The sequence below is a fragment of the Castor canadensis genome, chromosome 13 (assembly GCF_047511655.1).
Source record: "Castor canadensis chromosome 13, mCasCan1.hap1v2, whole genome shotgun sequence".
NCBI classification, from domain to species: Eukaryota; Metazoa; Chordata; class Mammalia; order Rodentia; family Castoridae; genus Castor; species Castor canadensis.
In genome coordinates, this window is record NC_133398.1 from 105900532 (window position 1) to 105926016 (window position 25485).

Below are 25485 nucleotides of genomic sequence, written 5' to 3' on the forward strand. Positions count from 1 at the left end.
GTAGAAAAAGGCAATTTGAGAATTGATTGGCTCCAGTTGCTGTCAGAGGGTGGATGTCGGGTTTTTTTTTTTTTTTTCTTCTTCTTTTTTCCTTTTTTTTTTTTTTTTCCTGATACAGGAAGTGATTTGCAGTGCTCACCGAGCCTTTGTTGAGAAGGGTCTCCTCTCAGAGTGAGTCATGCTTTTGCTGTGTGCAGCCCAAGCAGCTGGGCGCTCGCTCCATCAGAGGCAGCTATGACTTTTGGAAAGCAAGCGTTCAGCCCCAAGCAGCGGGCTCCGGGGCGGGGGCTGCCGGGCCGCGGCCGTGCTGGCTTTTAATGGTAGGAGGGCTTGGTCCTGTGACTCCGCGCTCCGTCTCCAGAAGGCTGTCCTGGGACCCCCGCTCTTCGTCCCGCTCCGGGGCCCGCGGCTCATCTGCTATGCGCGGCAGCCCGCGCCGGGGCCGGCACCAGCAGCGCCCGGGCGGATGCGGCGAGCCCACGGAGGGGCATGCTTCCACGCACCAAGTACAACCGCTTCAGGAATGACTCGGTGACATCGGTCGATGACCTTCTCCATAGCCTGTCGGTGAGCGGCGGCGGCGGCAAGGTCTCGGCGGCGCGCGCGACCCCGGCGGCGGCCCCCTACCTGGTGTCCGGCGAGGCGCTGCACAAGGCGCCCGACGATGGGCCCGGCAGCCTGGGCCACCTGCTTCACAAGGTGTCCCACCTGAAACTCTCCAGCTCGGGCCTCCGCGGCCTGTCGTCGGCCGCCCGGGAGCGGGCGGGCGCGCGGCTCTCGGGCAGCTGCAGCGCGCCCAGCCTGGCCGCCCCGGACGGTAGCGCGCCCCCCGCGCCCCGCGCCCCGGCCGAGAGCATGAGCGCAGCCAGGAAGGGCCGGCCGGGCGACGAGCCGCTGCCCAGGCCCCCGCGGGGGGCGCCGCACGCCAGCGATCAGGTGCTGGGGCCGGGAGTCACCTATGTCGTCAAGGTGGGTACAGGCGCTGGCCGCCCTGGCGGGGATCCCGGGTCGGGGTGCCGGGCCAGCTCCCTTCTCTGAAGGAAGGTGTGGGAAACAATCCCTGAGTGTCACGTGAGAGGCCAGGAGACGCGCACTCCTTAGCAATCAGCTGGATTGGCAGCGGTGAAGAGCGAAGTACAAATGTCTTTCCCGCATCCTTTGGGAAAGGGTTGAACAATCGCGTGACCTCCCGCTGTCCTGCTTTCTCCTGGGTTCCACCCTTTTGGCATGCCTTTGCCATCTGGTTTCACCAGATGTCTGGCCAGTGCCCCTTTCGCCATGGGGCGCCCATCCCTGGGACCCGGGTCCGGCCTAGCTAGCGTTTATGAAGCACACTTGTTAGACCCGAGCAGCCCCCTCGGGGCTGCAGGAATGTCACTACTTCTACTTTGTCCTCCCCTGGTGGTGGTAGTGGTGGGGCAATTTCTTTTTCCCCACTGCAAAAATCCCTGGCTCCTGGCAGGGCAGGGCAGGCCAAAAGCTGTCTTGCTTCTTTACCAGACAGGTTCTACTTTCTTCCTAGCAAGGTTTTCTTAGGTGTTTGTCTTTCATTTCATAAAGAATGGTTTTGGTTTACAGTAGCGAGAGGAGAATTTAGGACTATTTTCCAGTGACTGTAGTCTTCCACTTTAATGGACACAGAGGGGCCAAGGTTGCTGCACCCAGTGCCACAGGCTGGAAAAGGAGTTTTTCTTGCAACACAAAGAATGATAAAATCATAATGCAGTTAGTAGAATTCCTCCCTTATGCAAGCGTGCCATGATATTTAAGGAGCAGAGTTCAACTGATCTGCCAAGTGCTTATTTCCCCGTACCTGTCGGGCTCCAGCCAGCCATGGCCTCCATAGCTGGACATGCTTCCCCTAGAGAAGCCGGGATAGTCCAGGTGGCATTATTTCAGTCTTGCCACCCAAGGCATGGCTTTTCATTGAAAATGACATGAGACACAAACTCTCCTCCCGCCTGTGTTAGTAACACTGAGGAACCTGGAGGTTGCCTGCTCTGTAAATACTTGCTGAGATCAATTTAAAAATTCAGCAGAGGAATCTGCAGGGAAAGTGTAGTCTCTTGGCAATCCTGTAACCAAATTTCCAAAGAATTTTCTGGGTTATCTTTAACTGTGGAAAAAGTGCTTATAAATAAAGTGACCACTGGTGTAAAAATAGAGTCCTGTCACCCTTTGAGTCTGCACTTCAATTTGACCTGCTTCTTAGCTTCTGAATATGGATCATGATATTTTACCAAAAAGGATTAGCATAAAATATGCACATTTCATTGAGTTTATCTTAAAGGAAAATGAATATTCTTCTTGTATTGCTAGTTTAAATTACATATCTAGGGGCCAAAACCAAAAAACAAAACCAAACAAAAGACCCCGAAGCCTTTGAGACAAAATATGATCCTAGTGTATATCAAATACTTCTAGAGTGCTAGGATTATATTGCTATTTTTTTAAAGCCTACACTTAAAATAGACAAACAGATCTTGGCCAAGATCTCAAACTATTTCCTTTAAAAAGTCACTTTGCTTAGGGCTTCAGTTTTGCTTTAGAAAGAAGGCAGATATTCAGTACCAAAGGTCAGATGTGGGAAAATACTGTCGAATGTACTAAAATAAGTCTGCTCTGCTTAAACATTCTGTCCTTACAGGCTTTGTGAGTTGCGCCCCCCCACCGCCCCCCAGCCCCAGCATCAGAAGTGGTGTTTGAGAGTGGAGGGTTGGCTGACTCTGCTCAGAGCCTATCTGCCTATCTGTATCCTGGGGGCTGCAGTGACCAAGGGGACACACAGCGTGATTAATTAGTGCTCTGTGCTGTTGGTGGTTTACCTCTTATTTATCAGCATCTGTGAACAGTGATGTCACGTGAACATAAATCAGGTGTGATTTTTCTCCCGGCTTTCCTGGAGAAGTTTGAAATCACGCAGCAAGAAATCAGGCACTAAAGGCCAATTTCATTTCACGTGTGCATGTTTGGTTCACATGATCATGTGGGTCTCTGTTGGTGCACATGTGCAAACTTCCACATTGCCCATGTTCAGTTTAAAACCACAAAATTATTTTATTGAAACATCATGAAACTGAAAAAAGCCTTAATTTCATGTTATTTACTGATTTGAGAGTAGTTCTATTGGTATTCTTGCTTTAAAAGATCTCTGGTAGATAGAAATGGGTAATCTGTCATAATAACGGATATCAGTTATAACATCTGAAGGTTTAGAATTTGGTAAAGGACTCTTTGATGTAAAATTTTTCTCTAAATTAAAGAAAGCCACAGATGTTTTCCAGTTTCCTGGAAAATTTGTGTAGTGGGTCATTATAGATTTTCTCTTCTCATAGAAATGTCTACTCATAGGTGATATCAAGATATTGCAGACCAGAAGGATAATTCACAACCATTTCAATATCATCTACTTGCTTGGGAAGTAGATATAAAATACTGAAGTCTGGGAGGTTTTGATTATTTAGGAAGCATCAAACCATTTCAGCAGCAGCTCCTAGTATTAATTAATCAAGGCTCAAAAATTTAAACCGAGGCAGGAGCGGGTAGCTCACACCTATAATCCTAGCTACTCAGGAGGTAGAGATCAGGAGAATTGCAGTTCAAAGCCAGCCTGGGCAAATAGTTCCCTAGATCCTATCTCGAAAATCCCTTCACAAGAATAGGGCTGGCGGAGTGGCTCACCATGAAGGCCCCGAGTTCAAGCCCTGGTACCACACATGCACAAAAAACATAAACAAAACATCTGGAAAAAGCTTCTGGACAACAACAGAATTCAAAGCTCACAGCAAGTTTAATGTGTCCTTCTTGCCACCACTGAGCTTGCTGTCACATACCAGCAGATAACACACCCAGCCAGGCCTCCCTGACAGCAGCTTTGTATTCTCCTAAACATTCCTGACACTTGTTTTTTCACTTGTGGAAATGTAGGAGAGAAGGAACAAGAAAGCATGTCCTGGATAGACAGGAAAGAAAAATCCAACATCAAAACAATGAATATTGGGCTGGTGGTGCGGCTCAAGTGGTAGAGTGCCTAGGAAGTGCAAGTGAGTATCGATTATGGTGCTTTCTGCCTTTAAATTTTATTGCCCTGAAGTCAGAGCTGGCTGGGACCCTGCTCATCTGTGGCTGCTGTTGGTACTTAGCAGGTTCAAAGGCATTAGGGAAGAAAGTTAGACAAGCTAGTCCATGGGAAGAGAAAGTTCCTAAAGAGCTTCTGGGTTGATGCAGAAGAGCTGTCTGAAGACAAGCCTTCTGAAGGTAAGCCTTGACATTCAGGATGAGGCTGGAGCAGGGAGGTGTCAACCTTTGGCCTGAAGGACATCCCCACAAAGAGGCTCCTCCTTAGAACACATTGCAGTCCTAAAAAAGGCTAAGGGGATCTGGGAGTATAGCTCAGTAGTAGAGCATATGCTTAGCATGCTCAAGGGCCTACATTCCAATCCAACCCCCCCAAAAAAAGATAGGACAGACCCAGTGCCCCAAAATCAGGACATCTAATTTATTCATTTTTTATATTAATTTTTAGGTGGTTCTTTCTCCTCTATTTTTTATTGTTTATACATTTATTCATATGTGTATACATTGTTTGGGCCACCTCTCTCCCCTGTCCCCCCAATCTCCCTCACCTGCCTCACTTCCAGGCAGAACCTGTTCCACCCTCTTCTTCTCTGATTTTGTTGAAGAGAAAATATAAGAGATAATAAGAAAGACATAGCATTTTTGATAGTTTGAGATAAAGATAGCTATACAGAGAGATTCCTAGCATTGCTTCCATGCACAAGTATATTATAACCCACGTTGGTTCACCTCTAACTGACCTCTTCACTACTTCCTGGTCACCTTCCCATAGTGACCTCTGCTATTTTAAGGTTACTATATTCGCTCCTCTACAGTGGCCACATCAATCACTTTCAAGTTTTAGGTTTCCTTCCCTTTCCTTATTCCTCCTGTACGTGTTCTCCCCTTAGTGTGTGACCCATGTCCAATAATATTACTGCATTTGTTTTAGGTCTATAATCTGCATATAAGGGAGAACATGCAATTTCTGGCCTTCTGAGCCTGTCTAATTTTGTTTCAGATGATGTTCTCCAGTTCCATCCATTTACTTGTGAATGACAAAATTTCATTCTACATGCGGCTGAGTAAAAGTCCATTGTGTATAGATACCACATTTTCTTAATCCATTCATCGGTAGTGGGGCATCTTGGCTGTTTCCATAACTTGGCTATTGTGAATAGTGCTGCAATAAACATGGGTGTGCAGGTGCCTCTAGAGTAACCTGTGTCACATTCCTTTGGTTATATCCCCAAGAGTGGGATTGCTGGATCATATGGCAGATCACTGTTTAGATTTTTAAGAAGTCTCCAAATTTTTTTCCAGAGTGGTTGCTCTAGCTTGCATTCCCACCAGGAGTGTAGGAGGGTTCCTTTTTCCCCCACATCCTCACCAACACCTGTTATTGGTGGTGTTTTTGATAATAGCTACTCTCACAGGAGTGAGGTGGAATCTTAGTGTGGTTTTGATTTGCATTTCCTTTATGGCCAGGGATGGTGAGCATTTTTTCATGTGGTTTTTGGCCATTTGGACTTCTTCCTTTGAAAAATTCTGTTTAGTTCAGTTGCCCATTTCTTTATTGGTTCATTGATTTTGGGGGAGTTTAGTTTTTTTAGTTCCCTATATATTCTGGTTATCAGTCCTTTGTCTGATGTGTAGCTGGCAAATATTTTCTCCCACTCTGTGGGTGGTCTCTTCAGTTTAGAGACCATTTCTTTTGTTGTACAGAAGCCTTTTAATTTCATGTAGTCCCATTTAGGACATCTAATTTAAACCAAGTATTTAGCTATGTGAGAGGCTGAAATCAGGAGGATCATGGTTCCAGGCCAGCTGGGATGAAAAAGTTTGTGAGACCTCAACAGAACAAATCTGGGTGTGGTAGTGTGTGCTTGTCATCCCAGCCAGGGCAGGAGGCTAAAAAGAGGAGGATTACAGTCCAGGCCAGCATGGGCAAAAGGCAAGATCCTATCTCCAAAATAATCATAACAACTAGCACTAGAGGTGTGTCTCCAGCTGTAGAGTGCCTGCCTAGCAGGAGCAAAGACCTGAGTTCAAACCCCAATAACATCAAATAAACAGACAAATTAACAAAATCAAGAGTTTAAGAGCTCAGAACTTTAACACAGTGGCCAGCATTTTCTGAGCATATTGGTTATGCCATTAATAAATTCTGGTGATGTCTCCATCGAACATACAGGCCTCAGTGGAATGTTCCTCTTTACTGAAGGTGAAAATGATGAATTACTTATAGGAGTTTTGAACAATCAAAAAAGGAGTGAATTATTATGCTGGACTATTTTTCTTTTGGAACAAAGCCTTATCTTTATAAGAACTCTTAAAAAGTTACTTTATTTTTCTCACTTATTAATCTTCTGATATTTGAGGTGATATAAATCACCTGTTTTATTAAGGTTCTATTGATCATTATAGGTAGGGTTTATAAGTTGCATTTATTCGAAAATTTATTTTTAATATTTTTTACTTGGCTCAATATCTAAAACGATTTTTTTCTTAGAGCTCTCTTCTTTTGGTAATTGTGAGCAAAGATACAAAACAGCTATTATCAAAGACATTTAAAGAATATCCATGATGAATAGGAGAAGGGGACCAGGAACTAGAGAAAAGGTTAGTTCAAGAAGAATTAATTTAGAAGGTAACACACATGCACAGGAAAGCAATGCAAGTCAACTCCCTATATGGCTATCCTTATCTCAACTAGCAAAAACCCTTGTTCCTTCCTATTATTGCTTATACTCTCTCTACAACAAAATTAGAAATAAGGGCAAAATAGTTTCTGCCGGGTAGCGAGGGGGTGGCAGAGAGAGAGGGAGGGGGCGGAGGGGTAAGGGAGGGGGTGGGGGGAAGGGGGGAGAAATGACCCAAACATTGTATGCACATATAAATAAAAGAAAAATAAATAAATAAAATGGCAAATTAAAAATTAAAAAAAAGAATATCCATGATGTATTTATTGTTACAGAGGAATTGATTGAATTTTCTGTTAGTTCTAAATTAAATTTTTTCCTTCATGTGGAGTTGAACTTCAAAAGTTGATTTTTCCCCGTTAAGTTGTTTGAAAGCCTCATATGTGGGTGACTTACATATAAATATTGTCCAAATGGTTTGAAAAAGAGTTTAAGAAACTGTCTTGATACTAACGATAAAGCTACTAACATGAATTGGGAAGTATGTCATCTCTTTTTCTGTGATACAAGCATAGCTGCGTTAAATGCACACTGCACATTTACGCACATGCACACACCACATACTACACACTCATACCAATACACATCACATACATAAACCTCCCACCCACCACACTCTGCATACTCACCTGCGAATGTACCCTTTTACTCCCTCCACAACCCCCAGCTAACGGACTTGTGATGACTTTGGATGGGGCTGTTTTCTTTGTAATTAGAGAAAAGCAGATGTCATTTTTCCAGAAATACCCAAATGATCTCATCCATTTCCATTATATTCATGTTTAAGAACAAAATCATTCTGAAGATAAGCTACTAGTGAAACTCTGGTTCTATAAAGAGCAGGCTTTTGTTCTTTTGCCTCCCACCACATTTTACTTTTGATGACTGTAGAATAAATATCCTGTAAGTGGGTGCCAGGAAGTCTGGGGTGCCAACATGGAAACTGGCTGAAGGGACTGGCTGTCCAGCTGAGGCTCTGGCTTGGGTGATGGTGCACCCAGCTCAGACCTGGCCTGTGAACGGCAGGACACCAGGTTCCAGCTCAGGGCGGGCTTGCGTGTCAGCCCACCTATCAGAACGCGGGGAGTTGGGGCACAGTTGTGTTCGATAGCTGGGGGTGGCCTTGGTGGAAATGGTAGCATTGTGACGGGGTGGCTCCTTGTCTCCCATATACAACATAATCGGAAAATCTGGACCACAGAAATGAAGCATGTGATTAGAGCTGTGCTCTCCTGAGTGACTGCCTGCTGGAACACTGTGGCCAGGACCAGACCCCATGGTGCCAGCTGGCCCAGTCAGGACGGTGGGGCTAAGAGGACAGCCCTGGGAGGAGCCAGCACATTCATGACAATACCCAAGAGAAAACCTCATGGAGTCAGTGAATTCATAATAAGATCAGTATAGACAAAAGGAAAGAAATGGCCAGTTGGTTGTATTTCCTGGATAAAAGACAAGAGGAAGACGTCTCGTATTTTACCACATAATATCTACAATGTATGCTGGATAAGGAATATCTTTAAAGGGAGGCATTGAGCATTGGAACTACCTATTGTGGGTGGATGCTCACCATAATCTGTGTGTGTGTGTGTATGTGTGTGTGTAACTGCTCCTAGGCTAGATATGATCATAGTGTGTGTGTAACTGAAATTAGGATGGCTGTGACTATTCCTGCAAGGAATTCCAGCAAAACCTGGAAGCCATAGGAAAGGAATTTTTTTCATTTGTTTTGTTTTCATTTTAGACAGGGTCTCACTATGTCTCCAACTTGAGATCCTCCTGACTGAGTCTGCTGGGATTATATGCATGCTGAGCTCAGAAAAGGAATTTTGAGGAGTTGTTTTGAGCAGGTGCCTCATGTGTCCATTAGAGCTTCCAGGTTTCTGACACCCTGATAGTCATCTGAATATATCTGAAACCCCTCAAAGCCAAACTTTCTGAAAAAAAAGTTCAAGCCATGCCAGGACACTGTGCAGGTCAGCTTTCTGTCACTGTGACAAAATACCTGAGGTAAACAACTTAAAAGGAAGAAATATTTGTTTAGGCTCATGGGTTTAGAGCTTTCAGTCCATGGTCACTTGGCTCTGTTGTTTCTGAGCCTGTGATGAAGCAGAGAATTATGGCAGAAAGGCATGGTAGAAGAAGGCTGCTCACTTCATGGAGGCCGGAAAGCAGAGCAAGGGAAAGAGGAAGGGGCCGGGACCAAATGTACCCTTCAAGAGCACCCTGCCAGTGACTCACCTCCTCCATCTAGGCCCTACCTCCTAAAGTCTCTACCACCTCCATGAAGCTCTGAATCCATCAGTGGATTAATGCAATTAATCCATTTAAACAAATTAACCAGAAGGTCAGAGCCCTTCTGATCTAAAGGTCCCACTTCTGATCACTGTGACATTAGGGGCCAAGCCTTCAACATATGAGCTCCCAGGGGATACTTCAGATTCATACCATAACAGATATCACCTGAAATGTGTCATTGTCCCAAAATGGACAGCCATTTTGGGTGATGTTGGTGGCATCAGGGCATTCCACAACTCCCAAGCACATGCACATTTCTATGGCTGAAGAGAGTAGTATAGCCCCTCTCCTGGTGTAGGAGACCCTCTTGCCTCCTCTCACTCTAGTGCTACACTCTGGCTTGATGGGTACACACTGGCCCATGGTAAACACTCATATAGTTCCTGCTTGGACTACTGGGCTGCCCTAAACAGATCCCAAAGAGCCTCTCTGATCCTTGGGATTGGAAACATCTCTTTTGTCTTCCTCTCCATCCCTATCTTTCAATTTGGGCCCTTCTGGTCTTCTGCAGCTGACGGCCCCTAGAGATTGCTAAGCAGAAGAGGCACTTAAGAGCAGATAGTGGGAGAAATAGGGCCCTGATCCCATTTGTCCTGCCATCCTTGACCCTAGAGGAGGTGTGTGTGTGCATGTGTGTGTGTGTGTGTGTGTAGGAACAGACACTTATCACAGAACTAAATTATTTCTGTAGGACAGGGAAATCACATCTGGTTATGATGAGGGAAAATGTAAACAACAATGTCCACTTCAGGAGGAGGAGACTCACCTTCAGATCCCCCTAGATCTCTAGAGAAACTTCATGGGTCCTAAACCATCTCATACTTCCCCAACCCTTTCATACCAGTTCCCTACCATCTCACACCAATTTCTTCCATCTCACACCAATCCCCACCATCTCACACCCATTCCTACTATTTCACACCTACTCTTGACATCCCACACCTATCCCCAACATCTCACACCTGTTCTCACCATCTCTCACCTGTTCCCACCATCTCACACTGTTCCACACCTTCTCTTTCTGGAAGACCTGTGTGTCTTGTGAGGTTACTTATAACCTTGTGACTTGCCTTGTGAATGGTTCTTCAATAAAATGTAAACATTTATTATGGGAACTTTAAAAGATACATGCCACATATATAACATATGAACATAACAAATGGAGAGATGATAGACAGTTGCCCCTCTTATCTTTGCTTTCTAGTTTCAGTTACCTGCAGTCCACCTTGGTTTGAAAATGTGAATATTTGTCTTGACTCTTTCAAGAGAAAGATCACATTCACATAACTTTTATTATGGTATACTATTATAATTATTCTTTATTATTTGTAGATATTGTTAATCTATGACTATGCCTAGTTTATAAATTTTATCATTGATTTGCATGAATAGCAGTACACATAGCATGTGTAAGGTTTCAGGAATCCATTAAGGCTCTTGAAGTTATCCCCCAATGGATTAGGGGTAACAACTGTAATTAGTCCCAGCTACCTGTCACCAACCCCTGGCTTCTACAAGTATCAGCTCATGGCCATCTCCACATCCTCCTCCCTGAATTATTTGGGAGTCATTTCTAGACTTCCAGGTTTTACTACGGCTCCTCCATGGTAATTTGGGCCTCTTTTCCCTGGAGTCCACATGGTCCATCTGTGACCTGGTGCTCAGAGTTCTGAGGGAGGAGTCCTGCCAGCACGTGGCCAGCTTCTTTCAGAAGTGAACTCACAGGAAGTGTTGGTGCTGATCTGGAAATGAGCAGGGTTGAGCGGGCGCTCTATTGCAGTGCTCAGGAGTGCTTCAGGTCTTGACTGATCATTTGCAGTCTTGGACCTACAAGTGGCCTCAAATATGGTCAAGCATGTTTACTATCCCAAGTGTGCTCAGATGGCCTTGTCTTGAACTCCATGATCCCCAAAGCAGTGCTATGAGGAAGTGGGCAGACCCAGGTGATGGAGGTGGGAGCCAAACCATCTGCCCTCCTTTTCTTAGTGTCTGGTAGGACCTCCTCTAGCAAATAGACAGTCTTGGAAATGGGTGCGCTTCCAAATGGTTCTATTGGTCAGGGTTCATCAGAGAAAAATCAGATGGGCTCTTATAATATAAGAGGTGGATTACAAGGAATTGACTTACACAAGCTTGTAGACAGGCTGGTTCTGAGGTCTGCAGGGTAGACCAGCTGGAGGTGCAAGAGAAATGGTGGGGTGCTCTCCATTCCTGATGCTGGTGGACTTGAGATGCGGGAGGAACTGATGTTTCAGTTTGAGATTAAAAGCAGGTAAACCCCCAAATCCCACAACAAGGCAGCAAGGCAGGAGGAGTTCCCTCTTGTTCTGGGAAGGTTCAGACTTTTTATTATATTCAGGTCTATTGATTGGACAAGGTCCACCTACATTAGGGAGGGCTGTGTGTTCACTCAGTCTGATAATTCAAATGTTCATTTTGTCCAAAGCTGCCCTCACAGACACACCCAAATAGTGTTTAACCAAATATCTGAGCACCCAGTGGCCCATTCAAATACACACCCATCCCCTGTTGTAGTCTTATCTGGAGTGGCCACCTGTGACCTGAAGCATGTAGATAGGTTCATCCTCCCTGAGGTGTAGGATGGGAGATAACAATGGGACATCAGCTGGAAGGATCGCTGGTTTGTTACTGTTCCTATGGGAATTGGTTAGAGAAACCGCTAGAATATTCCTCAAACACTTGTTGAGGTTTTACTGTGAATGGACACAGAACTACAGACAAACTAGGTCCTCTGCTCATAAGGTGCTACGGTTTGGATCTGGAATGTCCTTAAGGCCCTGTGATTGTCTTGGCCATAAGACTGTGGCACTGCTGGGAAGTGGTGGAGCCTTTAGGAGATAAGGCCTAGTAGAAGGAAGTGAAGTCACTGGGGATGTGCCCTTAAAGGGGATTATTGTGATACCTGCCCCTTCCTTTCTCTCCTTTTGCTTCCTGGCTGCCCTGAGGTGAGCTGCTTGGTCCTGCCACCTGCTCCCACCATGATGTGCTACCTCACCAGAGGCCCACAGTACTGGGGCCAAGTGACCATGATGGAACTGTGAACCAAAATGAACATTTCCTTCATGTAAGTTGATTATCTTAAGTATTTTGTCACCACAACAGAGCTGTAAGTAGGTCTTCATAGGAATAGTGGTAAGGGTCCTTGACTGCTTGGTGTGGTGGCTCAGATGGCTACCTGCACCTGGAGAAACCCAAATGTCCTGCTCAGGTCACCCCGGGAAGAGGGGCAAATTTAGCAGCAGCACTTGCAGCCACCATGTGTGGTAACAGGACAGAATCTTCTCAGGTACCCTGGAGGGAGGCATGCTTCTGTGTTCAGGTATTGACTATTCATAAAAATAACAATTTATAGATCCAATTTCCTCCACTTAAGATTTGCTCTTATGGATTTTTCGAAAATATTTTGATGCATGTTTTTATTTGGCATTGACCAAATTGGAAAAAAAAAACACACATGGTAAATAAGTCCTGTCAAAAAATGGAACTAGCCAGCGATCAGGCTCTTTCTGAAAGCTTAGCTGTAAATGGAAAGTCAGTGGTGAGATGGGCAAGGGGCTTGAGCAGCCTATGACCCTGAGCCCCTCCTGCTCTAGATTCTGAGACACTTACTCTTATCCTCTGACTGTCCACCTTCGGATGCTTGGCAGCCCTTGACACATTCTGCCTGCCCACCCCTCCCTAGGGCCAAGGGTTCCAAGGTCTCCTCTGGTGTTCAGGATGGAGAAACTGCTTTGAAAAAATCTGCTATGTGGGAGGAGGTGATGACTGCCCTATCCAAAGAACTAAGCTGTGATTTTTTTTCCCTTGGAAGCCACAACTCCTGTAATAGATTGTTTGCACGATGACTTATTAACTGAGGTGGGAGAAGAAAATAATACTCCCCAAAAGATGGCCAGATGGGAGAATTCTGCTGTCACCACGTGGAACACAGATGGTTACCCTTCATTGCATTACTCTCTCCCTCTGGCTGCCTCTGTTTACCATCTCGATTAGGACCCCTGGGCAGGGTGTGCTGGCAGGAGGTTAACAGCTGGACAACGAATCATGATTTGTAGTGTTCTGGTGTTGGTGGTGATCAGCCACTACTTTGCAGTGGTAGTTTGCAGAGTTGTACAGACACCTGGGACAAGGTCAAGGTGAAGACGGTAGTGTAATGTGGCACAATAATTGGGAAGTGCTAGGTGTTTCATATGAATTACCTTTGTTTTTCTGCTTGTTATATAAGTGTACTGGCATCCTCCTTTGATCTCTTCTACACTAAACAGACTTCCCTTCTTCTTGCCTCCCCTTTAAGCCTCCAGCTTTCCTTTTGGAATCCCTCCTTCCACACTTCACCTCTCTTCTTATTCACATCCCCATGCAGTGATGGGCTTCTCCTGGTCCATGAACAGTGTTCTGGAAAAGTCTCAGTAGGGTCTTTCAGTGTGGAACCTACAGCCCCTTTTCCAGCTGGACTGCCCTCCCTGCAGCCCTGACACCAGTGACCCACAGCCTCATTCAAAGGCCTCTGCCTTGAAGTTGAGTTCCTAGGCAGCCCTGTTGTCTTCTCAATTTTGCTTTGGATTGTGTTTGAGCAGTTTTCTCCTCTCCATCCACCCATTCATCACTATATCTATCCTCCATGGATTTATGAATCAGTTCTTCAATTCAATGGAGATTTATTGAGCCTCCATTCAGGGGATGCTGTGCTAGGAGCAGGGAATAAAGTGGTGGATTGGACTGACTTCCTGCCCTTTCGGTGCTGATGGGGAAGGCAGGAGGGGAAGTACCAGAGGCTTTGCTGGTCATGGCGATGTGTAAATCAAGGGAGGCTGTCCTGGGAGATGATATAGAAATAGAGCCCTGAACATTGGGTGGAAGGTGGTGGAGTACATATGCATTGGTGCTCATGCATGAGCACATTTGGGGCCATTGGAGGGGGTGGAGATAGAGGCAGAGAGTGGCCCTGTAGCTGGAGTGTGTGGATCTGGGGCAGGCAAAGTAGCCCAGGCCAGACTTATAGCCCTCTGGACCTTGGCAAAGGTAGAGGAAGGTCACTGGCTTTCTGTCTTTTGCTTGGAGAGCCAGTTGGACAGGTAGGAATAAACATAGAGGCAATTAAGAGATAATCAGGAGAGATGATGACAGCTGTTCTGTGGACCTCTTAAGGTGGCATGTCTCAAATTGAATTTACAACCTTTCCCTACTGCATCTGTGTTGCCATTCGCCTACTCCCGCAAGTCCGAGACCTCTGAGTCATCCTAGCATTTCCTCTCCCCAAGCTCATTACGTCTGCTCAGTCACTACACTCTCATTCCCACCTCAAGAGTATTTCACATTTTCCTGATTCCCTTTCATCCTGATTCATGACCTCACCATTCCTTGCCTTGATTATTGAAATAAACTACTGGTCTTGGCGGACGAATGCTTTGGGAGAGAGTCTTCTTATTAGAGAAGACCCTTTGATCATCTCCCTGAAATGTTTCAAACAATAGACAAATCTGTGGGGTGAAAAGTGAGTTTCCCCTCATCACTCGCTAATTTTATTCCTGTCAGAGGCAATCTGTAACATCTATTTGCTGTTTACATTTCCAGGGTCTCCTCCATTATACACACTGTACACACACACACACACACACACAGTCATACCTTTTTCTTTTACTTTCTTTCCTCCTTCCTTCCTGTTACCCAATGCAAAAACATTCTACATATGTTGTTCTGTGAATTCTCTTTTCACTAAATATATCTTGGAGAACTTTTAATATTAGTTCCTATAATTCTGATCTATTCTTTTGAATATTCACTAAATATTCAAATTATGGTTGGAGGCTGGAGTGCAGCTCAAGTGGTAAAGTATCTGCCCAGCAAGTGTAAGGCCCTGGGTTCAATGCTCAATACTGCAAAAAAAGAAAAAAATATATACATATGCATACATTTATACAACATATATGTGTATATACATACATATGAGAAACAATTACAGTTGGATTAAATTTATTCCAACAATTTCCTCAACAAACATGTAGATAGTTCATAATTTCTCACAATAATACAAATATATTCTTCTAAATTCATCTTTCCACTTAGGGAAATATTTTTTCCTCTGTACACAATAAGTTTTAGCTAACAGCAATCCTTTCCTGTTCTTATTGCCTTGGCTAGGGCTTCAGGTACAAAGACCAGTTATATTGGTGAAGGTTACCTTCTTTTCTTTTTTCTTTTTTGGCTGTACTGGTATTGAACTCAGGGTTTTGCACTTGCTATAGGTGCTCTACCACTTGAGACAATGCTCTTAGCCCCCTTTTTTCTTTTTCTTTTTTGGACAGGGTCTCATAGTTTTGCTCATGGCTGCCCTTGCATTATAGTCCTTCTACCCATGCCTCTTGCATAGTTGGACTGACAGGTGTGTACCACCAAACTCAGCTTATTAGTTGAAATGGGGGTTCACATTATTTGCCTGGGCTGGCTTCAAACTGTCATCCTCCCAGTTTCCCCTTCCTTTTTTTCTTTTCTTTTCTTTCTTTCTTTTTTTTTTTGAGACAGGTTCTTGTCCTGTGTCCCAGGCTGCTTTTGGATCCTGATCTTTCTGCTACTGTGCCCAGCTAAGGTTATCCTCTTGCTCCTGATTAAAAAGTGACTCCATCTGTACTCCACTGTAAAAGAGAACAATTGCTATTAGATACATTATTCAAGTTAGGAAAAATTTCCCTATGATCCTAGTTTTTGATTTAAAAAAATTCTGAAATTATTCCTGGATTTTATCCAGGGCTTCCCTTCCCCTTCCTCCAGCATCTAGTAAAATAAATATGTATATTTTTTACCTTTTTTCTCTTAATGTGATGAATCACTTATCTTTCTCAAATCCATGTCTGTCATCTCATCCTCCTAATTAAAATAAAAGCTCTCTGTTTTTTCTTTGCTTACAGAATTCAATCCAAATTCCTTATTATGAGTAGAAGCACTTTCAGTTTAGTATAGAGAGCCTCATCTCTTGTCTTCTGCCCCTTTACTATTCAAAACACATGGAACAACTTGGTTTTTACCAAACTAGTTGCATCTCTGGGCTCAAACTCTTCCCCCTCTGGGCCTCTTCTCTCTATCCCAACTTGACCTGAACAATTCCTTCAGGGCTTACCCCTCTCTCCCGCTTCTCTCATATAGGCAATTAGTGGCTTACTGCTCCAGGTTCCATGCTTTAGGTTTTTCTTTATAGTCACCAGTCCAATCCATTTCAGATGAGAATCTGCTAGATACCTAACACCTGTGCCCCTGAGAATCCCAGTTCAATTAAATGGTCTATCAAGGAAATCATAATCTAGAGAAGACTTACACACGTGTGATATAAAGTCATGAATTATATGACATATTATGGTGCTAATGTTTGTGTTGCCCAAAGTTCATATATTGAAGTGCTAGTATTAGAAGGTGGGACTTTCAGAGGTAATTAGTTGTGAGGGCATAAGGGAGATTAGTGCCATCATGAAAGGACTCCAGAGGGCTCCCTTACTTCTTTCTATCACATGAACACAGTTATCTACACTTGGAGGTGAGCCCTCACCAGACACTGGATCTGCCAGCACCTTGACCCTGGACTTCCAGCCTCTGTAACTGTGAGAAGTAAGCATTTGTTGTTTAAGCACCATTCTATGGTACATATACTATAAGGCCATGGATGGTGGGAAAGGTGGTCAGCCAGTTGCTTTAGTCTTCTTTTGAAGATCTGAGATTGGGCAATTTATAAGGGAAAGAAGTTAATTTTGGCTCACAGTCTGGAGGCTGAAAAGCCCATGTTTGGTGGCCTCATCTGGTGAAGGCCTTGTGCTGCTTCAACTCATGGCAGGAAGTAGCAGGCCAAGCCAGCCACACAGGGGTCCTTTTTCACAGCCCACTCATGGCAGGTGATCCAGGTCTGTGAGAGCGGGAACTCACTCCCTTGCTAGGTGGCATTAATCCACTCCTGAGGGCTCTGCACCTGATTTACATACCTCTCAACAGTGTGACATCAGCAATCAAACTCCAAATGAGTTTCAGAGGGGATAAGCCATATTCAATCCACAGCAACCAGCACTTCCCAAGACTTCCCTGGGTAAAGAGGCTGTGACATACATGTAATATGTGAAGAGGAGACTAGAGGTGATAGCAGGTCTTTGGGGAATGTGATAGATCAAAAGTGATTGGTGACAAAGTTGAGCTAAGGTTTATTTAGTCTGTAGGGGGTTAAGAACATATTTTGAATGCTGTTGTCTTTGTAAATTTTTTTATCATTGTTCCTTCTGTGAATTGGTATGCCCACCCAAAGTCTTTACAGGCTGTTCCATGGATGGGAGCATAATTAACAGACCCATGAATTCCAGATCCCCTGTCTTTCCACTTTAAAGCTAACCACAGGAGGGTTTCATTAAGAGACTCTGCTTTAATGAGGGCCACAAGAGACCATTATTAAGTTAAAACACTGCATAGCCCGTATGTTTCCAAACAAAAAACCAAATTGCTCAGTGCTTCCTTGTGCACCCACCTGTAATTAGAGCACATGGATTCATGAAAAAGAAAGGAACTGAGTGGATCAACAAGTACTTTTTGAGGGCTCAATTATGCATCTTGCCCTGTAGAAACTATGGTAGGTGGTGAAAGGAGTGCAGAGCTATATTCTAAGAACTTATGATCCAGAAGAACAGGAAAAGCTGTCCCATTTTAATAAGCAAAAAAATTCTGTGTTCCAGAAGGTGCTAATTACATGATAAAGGTCAGGGGTGGGCTGCAGTTCTCAGGAAAGGTGCAGAAGGCAGGGTTTATTCTGGGTCCTAAAAGACAACCTGGATCTGAGGAAGTGGAGGAGTCAAGGGTATCCAGGCAGGAGAACTAGGTGACACTTTGAAGGTGAGTACAGTGTTTGTGGAGGGGACAGGAAAGACTTTCTACTGCATACAGGCCATAGCCAGAGAGAAGCCTGACACTAGATATCAGTTGTCACTTGCTGGCAACATGGGCTGCAGCCTCTTAGAGTAGGAATGCACTGTAGCTGGGCTGGAGTCCTTGGGAAGCTTGGCCCTGCTCGAATTCCTTCAATGGCTGGAATTGAGTAGAGTGGCCAGTGCATTGCTGGTCATTGTGCCCTGCACTTGATGATCTCCCTGTGTCTGGCCTCTGGACAGACTGAGTTCCTTCTTCACCGGACGGCAGTCCTTGAGGAAGCTGATGGTATGTTTTCCCTCAGCCTTCTCTTCTCAAGGTAAACATTTCTTCCTCCATCAACAGTCATGACCCTGCTCTACCTGGGATCTTCTGAGCTCTTTACATGCTGATCTGTGAAATAAATTTAAGAGAACCTACTCATAATAAAGAATATGGTGGGATTATGCTTTTGGCCAAGGTTGATTATATTCTATTTTTAGAGTTTTGTCCAGTCTGAAGAATAATTCTGGCTTTTAGCTCAAATGTCTGCACAAATGAGAGATAGCTTCATCTTTATCGAAGGTACTGTGACTTTCTTTTCAAGGAAGGATCACAGAATGTTCTTTATGGATTATTTACTATAGTCTACAAGAACAGCTATTGGTGATTTCTGCAGTCCAACCTTTTTTGTCCATTTTTTCTTGAGACAGGGTCATGCTATGTAACACAGTCTGGTCTGGAACTCATGATCCTCCTGCCTCAGCCTCCCAAGTACTGGGATTATAGTCATATGCCATGCCTGGATCAAAGTCACACTTTCTTTGATCAAACAGTGCAATATAAACTCACTTCCACTACTCTTTCTTACCTCCTATCTCCTAAGAAGAACCACTCCACAACTGTGAGTTTCTAACCAGAGGAATCATCAGTGGGAATTCTGTCACCAAGCAAACGAAGAGAATGTCCCACTGTAGAATAGAATAAGTTCTGATGCATTTACACAATGGAGTAATATGTAGCTGTTTAACAAAGATCATTAGAATCCTGGAGTGAGTTTTTTTCTTGCTCCCTTGTTCTCCTGACCTAACAGGGCTAACTGGGGTGATGGGAGATGCAGAAAGGACAAAGGATAGGCAGACAGACAGACATGCATAAAGTTGGGGCCAGGTGTGCTGGGTGCTTGGATGGAGACTCACAACAGCCTTGTTGGTTCTTTTCTCTAATAACTCTTCTTTTACTCTGCTTCTTTTCTCAATCTTTATTCCTTAAGGCGTTGCTTCTAAAGTCTTTCTTGAAAACCTTGCTTCTAAAGTCTTCTTTTCTGTTCTCTAAAGTCTCTTTCCTTAGACTCACTCTGTCCCATGTTTTCTCTTAGCTTTTCTTTAGCATAATCTCTCTTAGAGTCTTTGCCTTCAGACTTGCACTGTCCCATGTTCTTTCTTTAGCTTTCTTAAAGTCTTGGTGCTCAGACTTGCAAACAACAGCAGCCATGTTAAAAACTGCATTAGCATAACTCTTAAAGTCTTGGTCCTTAGACTTGCACTGTTCCATGTTCTCTTTAGCTTTTTTTCAGCTTAGCTTTTCTAAAGCCTATGTATAAAGTTCTCAGTAGAGAAAACTGCCCTGGTGGAGACACACCAGCCAGCATGAGTGACAGCCAATCAAAATCCCCCATCCAAAAGCCTCCCATCCTTCTTCAGAGAGTCTTTTATATCCAGTGGTAAACAAGGAGGTGGAGCAAAAATTCTCTGGGAGGGGAGTGACACTGTAACAAGAGAAACCTGCTTCCTACTTTTATGAACTTAAACAACTTAGGAAAAGCAGCTGTGCTACATCTTGCCCTCTGCTCTCTTCTGTGCCTGGGGCCCTGCCAAACTCAGCCTGTAGATTATTGGGCACAGCTGTGCTTATGTCAAATTCTCATAGACTTCTCATAATCCACAGTTCACATTAGAGATGATTTGAAAAGATTTTCACAAGGCCATGTTGAGTGAGAAGAGCACTGCAACAAAACATATGGAGTATGAACCTATTCTTGTACCACAACAATGACAGAAATGTATGCATAGATCCAGTGTTCTAGTTGGAGACTTCAACATCCCATTCTAAGCAGTTGGCAGGCAGAAAATCAGTAAAGATATACAAAACCTGAACGATAGAATCAACAAATAGGATCTCATGACGTGTAGAACATCCCATGAAAACACATCAAGATAAGCACTATTTTTATATGGCCATGAAATATTTACCAAGCTATGCCCTATCTTTGACCATAGAATACATCTAATCAAATTTAAAAGAATTAAATTTAAATTTAAATACAGTATAGGTGCCCTGATTGTAATGGAATTAAATTTAAAAATGGAATTAAACTAGAAATTAATAATAGACAACCAGAAAATCTTTCAACCCTTGGGAATTAAATATGTCTATAAATAATTCGTGGTACAAAAGAGAATCTTCCAAGGAAATAAAAAATGCAGAGTTGAATGAAAATGAAATTGCAACATGTCAACATTTGTAGGATATAGCTAAAACAGTGCTTACAGGGAAAACAATAGTTCTAGATGCTTTAATCAGAAGAGAGAAAATTTGCCAGGCATGGTGGTACATGTCTGTAATCCCAGCACTTAGGAGGTGGAGGCAGGAGGATTGTGAGTTTGAGGCCTGTCTTGGTTACATAGCGACAACCTATCTCAAAAAAATAGCAAAGATAAAATTAGAAAGTAATGACATTAAAAATGGGAATCCATGGGGAATAATCAATGAAACCAATATTTGGCTCTATAGTAAACTATTAAAGTGATAAACCTAGCAAGACTGACAAAGATAAAAAGAAATAAGACACAAATCATTTATAAAAGGAAGGAAACAACGTATCTCAACAGATCCCACAGTCATTAAAATGATAATAAAGGGATACTATAAACATTTTTATGTTCATAAATTCAAAAACTTGGATGAAATGTTTAAAATCATAAAGTACTCAAAATCAGCCAAGATGAAAGAGACAGCCTTAACAAATAAATAACCATTAAAGATATTGAACTTGCAAGTAAAACGCTCTCCAATTAGAAGCCCCCAGACCCAGTTGGTTTCCCTGGAGAATTTAACTAAACATTTGTAGAATTAACACATCTTTTACTTCATCTCTTCTGGCAAATAGAAGAGGGAACACTTCTGATTAATTTTATGAAAGTAGTATTACCCTATAGGCAAAACCAGACAAGACAGTACTGAATGGAAAAATAAAAACATGTTAAAGAGTCCCCAAATAGATTCAGACAGATATAGCCAGCTGATATTTGACAATTGCAAAAGCAATTCAATGGAGGAAGGCTAGTGTCTTCAGCAAGTGGATGGGAGCAACTGGACATTCATAGGGAAAAAATAAATCATGACCTGAATGTTATGCCTCAAACAAAAGTTAACTCAAAATGAATCTCAGACATAAGTGCAAAATATAAGTTATAAAACTAGAAATTAAACAGAAGAAGAAATCTTTGGGATTTAGGGCTAAGCAAAGTCCTTTGACTTGACACCAAGGTATAGTCCATTCAAGGAAATGATGAATTGGGTCCCATCAAAAAATTTAAAAAATATGTTCTGTAAAAATATCTTCTGTTAGGTGAATGAAAAGAAAAGTTACAAATGAGTGAAAGTATTTTGCCAGTCACAGGTCCCATGGAACAGTACTATCTAGAGTCTATAAAAACTCAAATACTCAGTAATAAAAATAGCACTAAACAATATTAAGCAGTCTGAAACTATAAAAGAGCAGGCAATAAGTAATAAACAATAAAAACAGAAATAAAAAATCCAATTAGGAAATGGACAAAGACATGCAAGCTATTTCACCAAGGGCAAATCAACATGAAAATATGTTACCATTGTTAACCATGGGGTACATGCAAATTAATGCCACAATGAGATGTCATTCCATGCCTATCAGAAAGGTTACAATTAAAGAATAACAGCAGTAAATGCTAGCAAGGCTGTGGAGAAAGCAAATCAAGCATTATTGATGAGAATATAAAAAGCCACAGCCAGTATGGAAACAGCATGGCATTGAAACTTTGGGTTCAATGATGCCCTACAACAAAGTAATTGGCAATGTTTTAGTTTCCTGTTGTTGATCTGACTTACCATATAGCTGCTAAGAACAACACACGTTTACTATCCTATAGTTCTAAAGGTGGAAAATCTGAAATGCATCTTAAGGGCCAAAGTCAAGCTGTCTGTAGGGCTCATTTCTTCTGCAGGCTGTAGAGGAAAATCTGTGTCTCATCTTTTTCATCTTCTAAGGCTAAGGCTGCAAGCACTCTTTGCCTTGTGGCCACATTGCTCCAACCTCTGCTTCTATGGTCACCTTGTCCTTTTCTTATCTGTAGGCAAGATTTTCTCTGACTCTCTCTTATAAGAACACGTGTGATTACATTTAGGGTCCAGCCTGATCTTCCAGAACAACCACTCCATTTCAAGATCCTTAACTTCATCACATCAATAAATTCCCCTTGGCCACTTAAAATCACACTGAAGGTTCCAGAGATTAGGACTTTAATATCATCCAGGCATTACTTATAAATCATCATCCATCATTATAGGCATTCATACAAAACTAAAAATGCAACTATGATATGAACAGAAATTATACTCTTGGAGATTTAGCTCAGAGAAATGATACTTTATGTTCATACAAAACCCGTACATGGGTGTTCACAGCAGCTTTATTCATAATAGCTCCAAACTGGAAATAACCCAGATGTCCTTCAACGAGTAAATGTTTAAACAAACTGTTGATACATCCATATTGTGGGTTAGTCCCAGCAATTAAAAAAATGAACTATTGAAACATAGAACGATCTGTATGATTCTCCACAGATTTATACTGAAAAAAGGCAGCCATACTGATTTCATACTGTATTACATACCATATTACATCATATATTTACCTTTTTTGGAAATGATGAAATTATAGAAATGTAGACAAGATTAACGGTTGTTAGAGATTGAACATGGGAGATTCAGGGAGAAGGTGGTATGGTTGAAAAGGACAGTGTGAGGAATCCTTGTGGTGACAGAACTGGTCTGTATCGTAAATGTGTCCACATTGGTATCCTGGTGATATTGTAATATAATTTTGCAAGATGTTACTGTTGGGAAAAACTGGGTTGAAAGGACAAGGGATTTCTCTGTATTATTTTTCACTACTTCATGTAAGTCTACAATTATCTCAAAATTCAAAGGTTAATTTAGAAAGTATATGTGTATATGGATACCTACATGTGTGCAGGGTTCTAGGAGCATGGAGAAAAATAGAGCAACAAGCTATAACTATTTTTTACTGCATTAAAATTGGTGTGCTGTAGCTTACAACTTTTATTATCTCTCTCTCAATTTCTGCTAATCAGGAATTAGGAATTGGCTCAGTTCTAGCTCAGGGTACTTCATGAGGTCATTAGGTCAGCTGCATTTGAAGGCTTACCTGGAGCTGAAGCTCACAGGGCAGTGGCACTGGCTATATGCAGGAGGTCTCTCTTTCTAGGTGGGTTTCTCCACAGTGCCACTTGAGTGTCTTTGTGACATGGTAGATGGCTTCTCCCAAAGTGACTAGTGATCAGGCAGTGACATCTTTCATGACCTATCTTTGGAAGTCACACAAGTCACTTCCCCAATATTCTTTTGGTCACACTGGGCAGGCCTGTTCTGTAGGAGAGGTGAATCCATAAAGGTATAACTACCAGGAAACCTCAGATATGCACATGTTATTTTCATGAGTAGATTCATGGGCTTTAGCCTAGAAAGAACCAGACAAAAACCTTGATAAGAATAAGAATCGGTCGCATGAGAAAAGATAGAATTTAAAAGCTTACTGGAAACAATTCTCCTCTACAAAGAGGTAGATGGTAGATGGGGTGGGCTGGCACAAGGGTTAATTTCCTGTGCAGCTATGACAGGTGGACCCTCAGGTGCCAAATCGAGTTCCCCAGAGCTGGGTTGACAATAGAGATTTACGAGGGAAAAAACCCAAGTTAAGGGAAGTATGTGTGAAGGTGACCTGGTGGAGGGCAGGTAGATGATTTGGAAACCAGATGTGGTTGAGGGTTGAGCTGAGGCCAGAGATAGCAGCCGGTGTCTCTTCTCCAACTTGGCTCTATAAGATGGCCCTCTTAGGATCAGTGGCACCTCAGAATAGGTTCCACATATTGGCTGGTGACCTCAAGACTGTGCTGACACTCATGTAGAAGATGTAGCCTAAAGCAGACCCATGAGGTCTGGGTGACACACCATCCTGTGAGATGGGACTAGAATGGGGATGTGGCCCAGTCTTCAGAGACAGTTGACTCTGTTCTCCATCACTCCATCTAGATCCTGGTGAATTGTCAACTCTTAGGAGCAAGGAGAAAGAATAAGGCTGTGAGCTTAAGGACCAGTGTTTTATTGTACAACACAAGCCAGGCTTCAGATGGGGTCTAATACAATGACCCAGGCATCAGTATGGAGATGGAAGTCCAAGGCCAAGAGGGTCCACAGGAAAGACAAAGAAGGCTGCCCCCTCCATCCAGAAACAGGGCTGACACTGGCTGGTACCTCAGCTACGACTCCATAGAGAGTTGCTCTGCTGACTGTACAGGGGCCTTGTTGGCCAATGATCGTTTTTGGTTGGAGAGGGTAAAGAAACCCTGTGCTCAAGGGAAGAGAGAATGAATTTACTAAGACTAATCAGCCAGATTCATGTCAGAGTGAGGACGAGAATGGTAAATGGAAAAGCCCTAGAATAAAACCGGCTGTTTGGCTTTACCTTCCTCACACATTAGCTAAAATATGGCTTTTGTTTGGGACTACTTCTTTTCTTTGTGATTTGGAATATTTCTTCACTCTTCTCTTTTGACTTTGAATATCAGATGTGGTCTATTGCATTGCTGTGATTTTCAGATGGAATCCAGCACAGTGGTTTACTTTTAACCAAACCCCAGCCATCCTTCCTCTCTGTGACTCAGCTTCCTTGTCGTAATGAGATGGATGGCACACACCACCAGCTTGCATTCACAAAAGCTTCCAGTTCTTTTGATGAACACTTACACAGCATTTGTGTTACCACAATTTTCTCTGTGAGGTAAAAGATGAAAAGAGTTTTGACGCTGAGGAAATGTAGATATAGGGTTAGGATATAGCCAAACAGCTAGTTTTTCCCTGAACCCACTGTTTGGATGGGAGTTGGACAAAGTCTGGCAAAGGAGGCAGGAACACTGAAAGTGAGTCAGTGAGTTGGCACCTCTTTCCATACCCAGCCCTTTATTCCTGCAAGGCTGTCCTGGGCATCCCCTTTTTATATGCCTCTGTGCTTGGCTGCACTCAAATACATTCTAGCCACGAAGGAGCCAGACCTCCTCAACCACAGGTACTGGGGCCCTCTCAACATGTGACCAACTTCTCTTTGCTCTAATCTTTCATGTCCCCAGGCTGGTGGCTTGTAGTACGGAGATATATCTGAGTCTCGAGTCTCAAGTCCCTTATCTATAAAATGAGGTCCAGCACT

The 25485-nt window shown here is 43.2% G+C and overlaps 1 protein-coding gene across 2 annotated transcripts in view; it reads left to right on the top strand.

Annotated features, from left to right (window-relative positions):
• Positions 1–837: 837 nt before the first annotated feature.
• Positions 838–25485, top strand: part of LOC141415550 (SHC-transforming protein 3-like) — a 169922-nt gene continuing 145274 nt past the window's right edge. Inside the window, exon 1 of one of the 2 annotated variants that reach the window (XM_074052417.1) lies at positions 838–969. In XM_074052417.1, coding sequence (XP_073908518.1) covers positions 959–969 — 11 coding nt within the window. In that variant the 5' untranslated portion in view covers positions 838–958. Of the gene's footprint in view, positions 970–12106; positions 12139–25485 lie in introns of those variants that run through there. The other variant, XM_074052416.1, reaches the window with a different exon arrangement.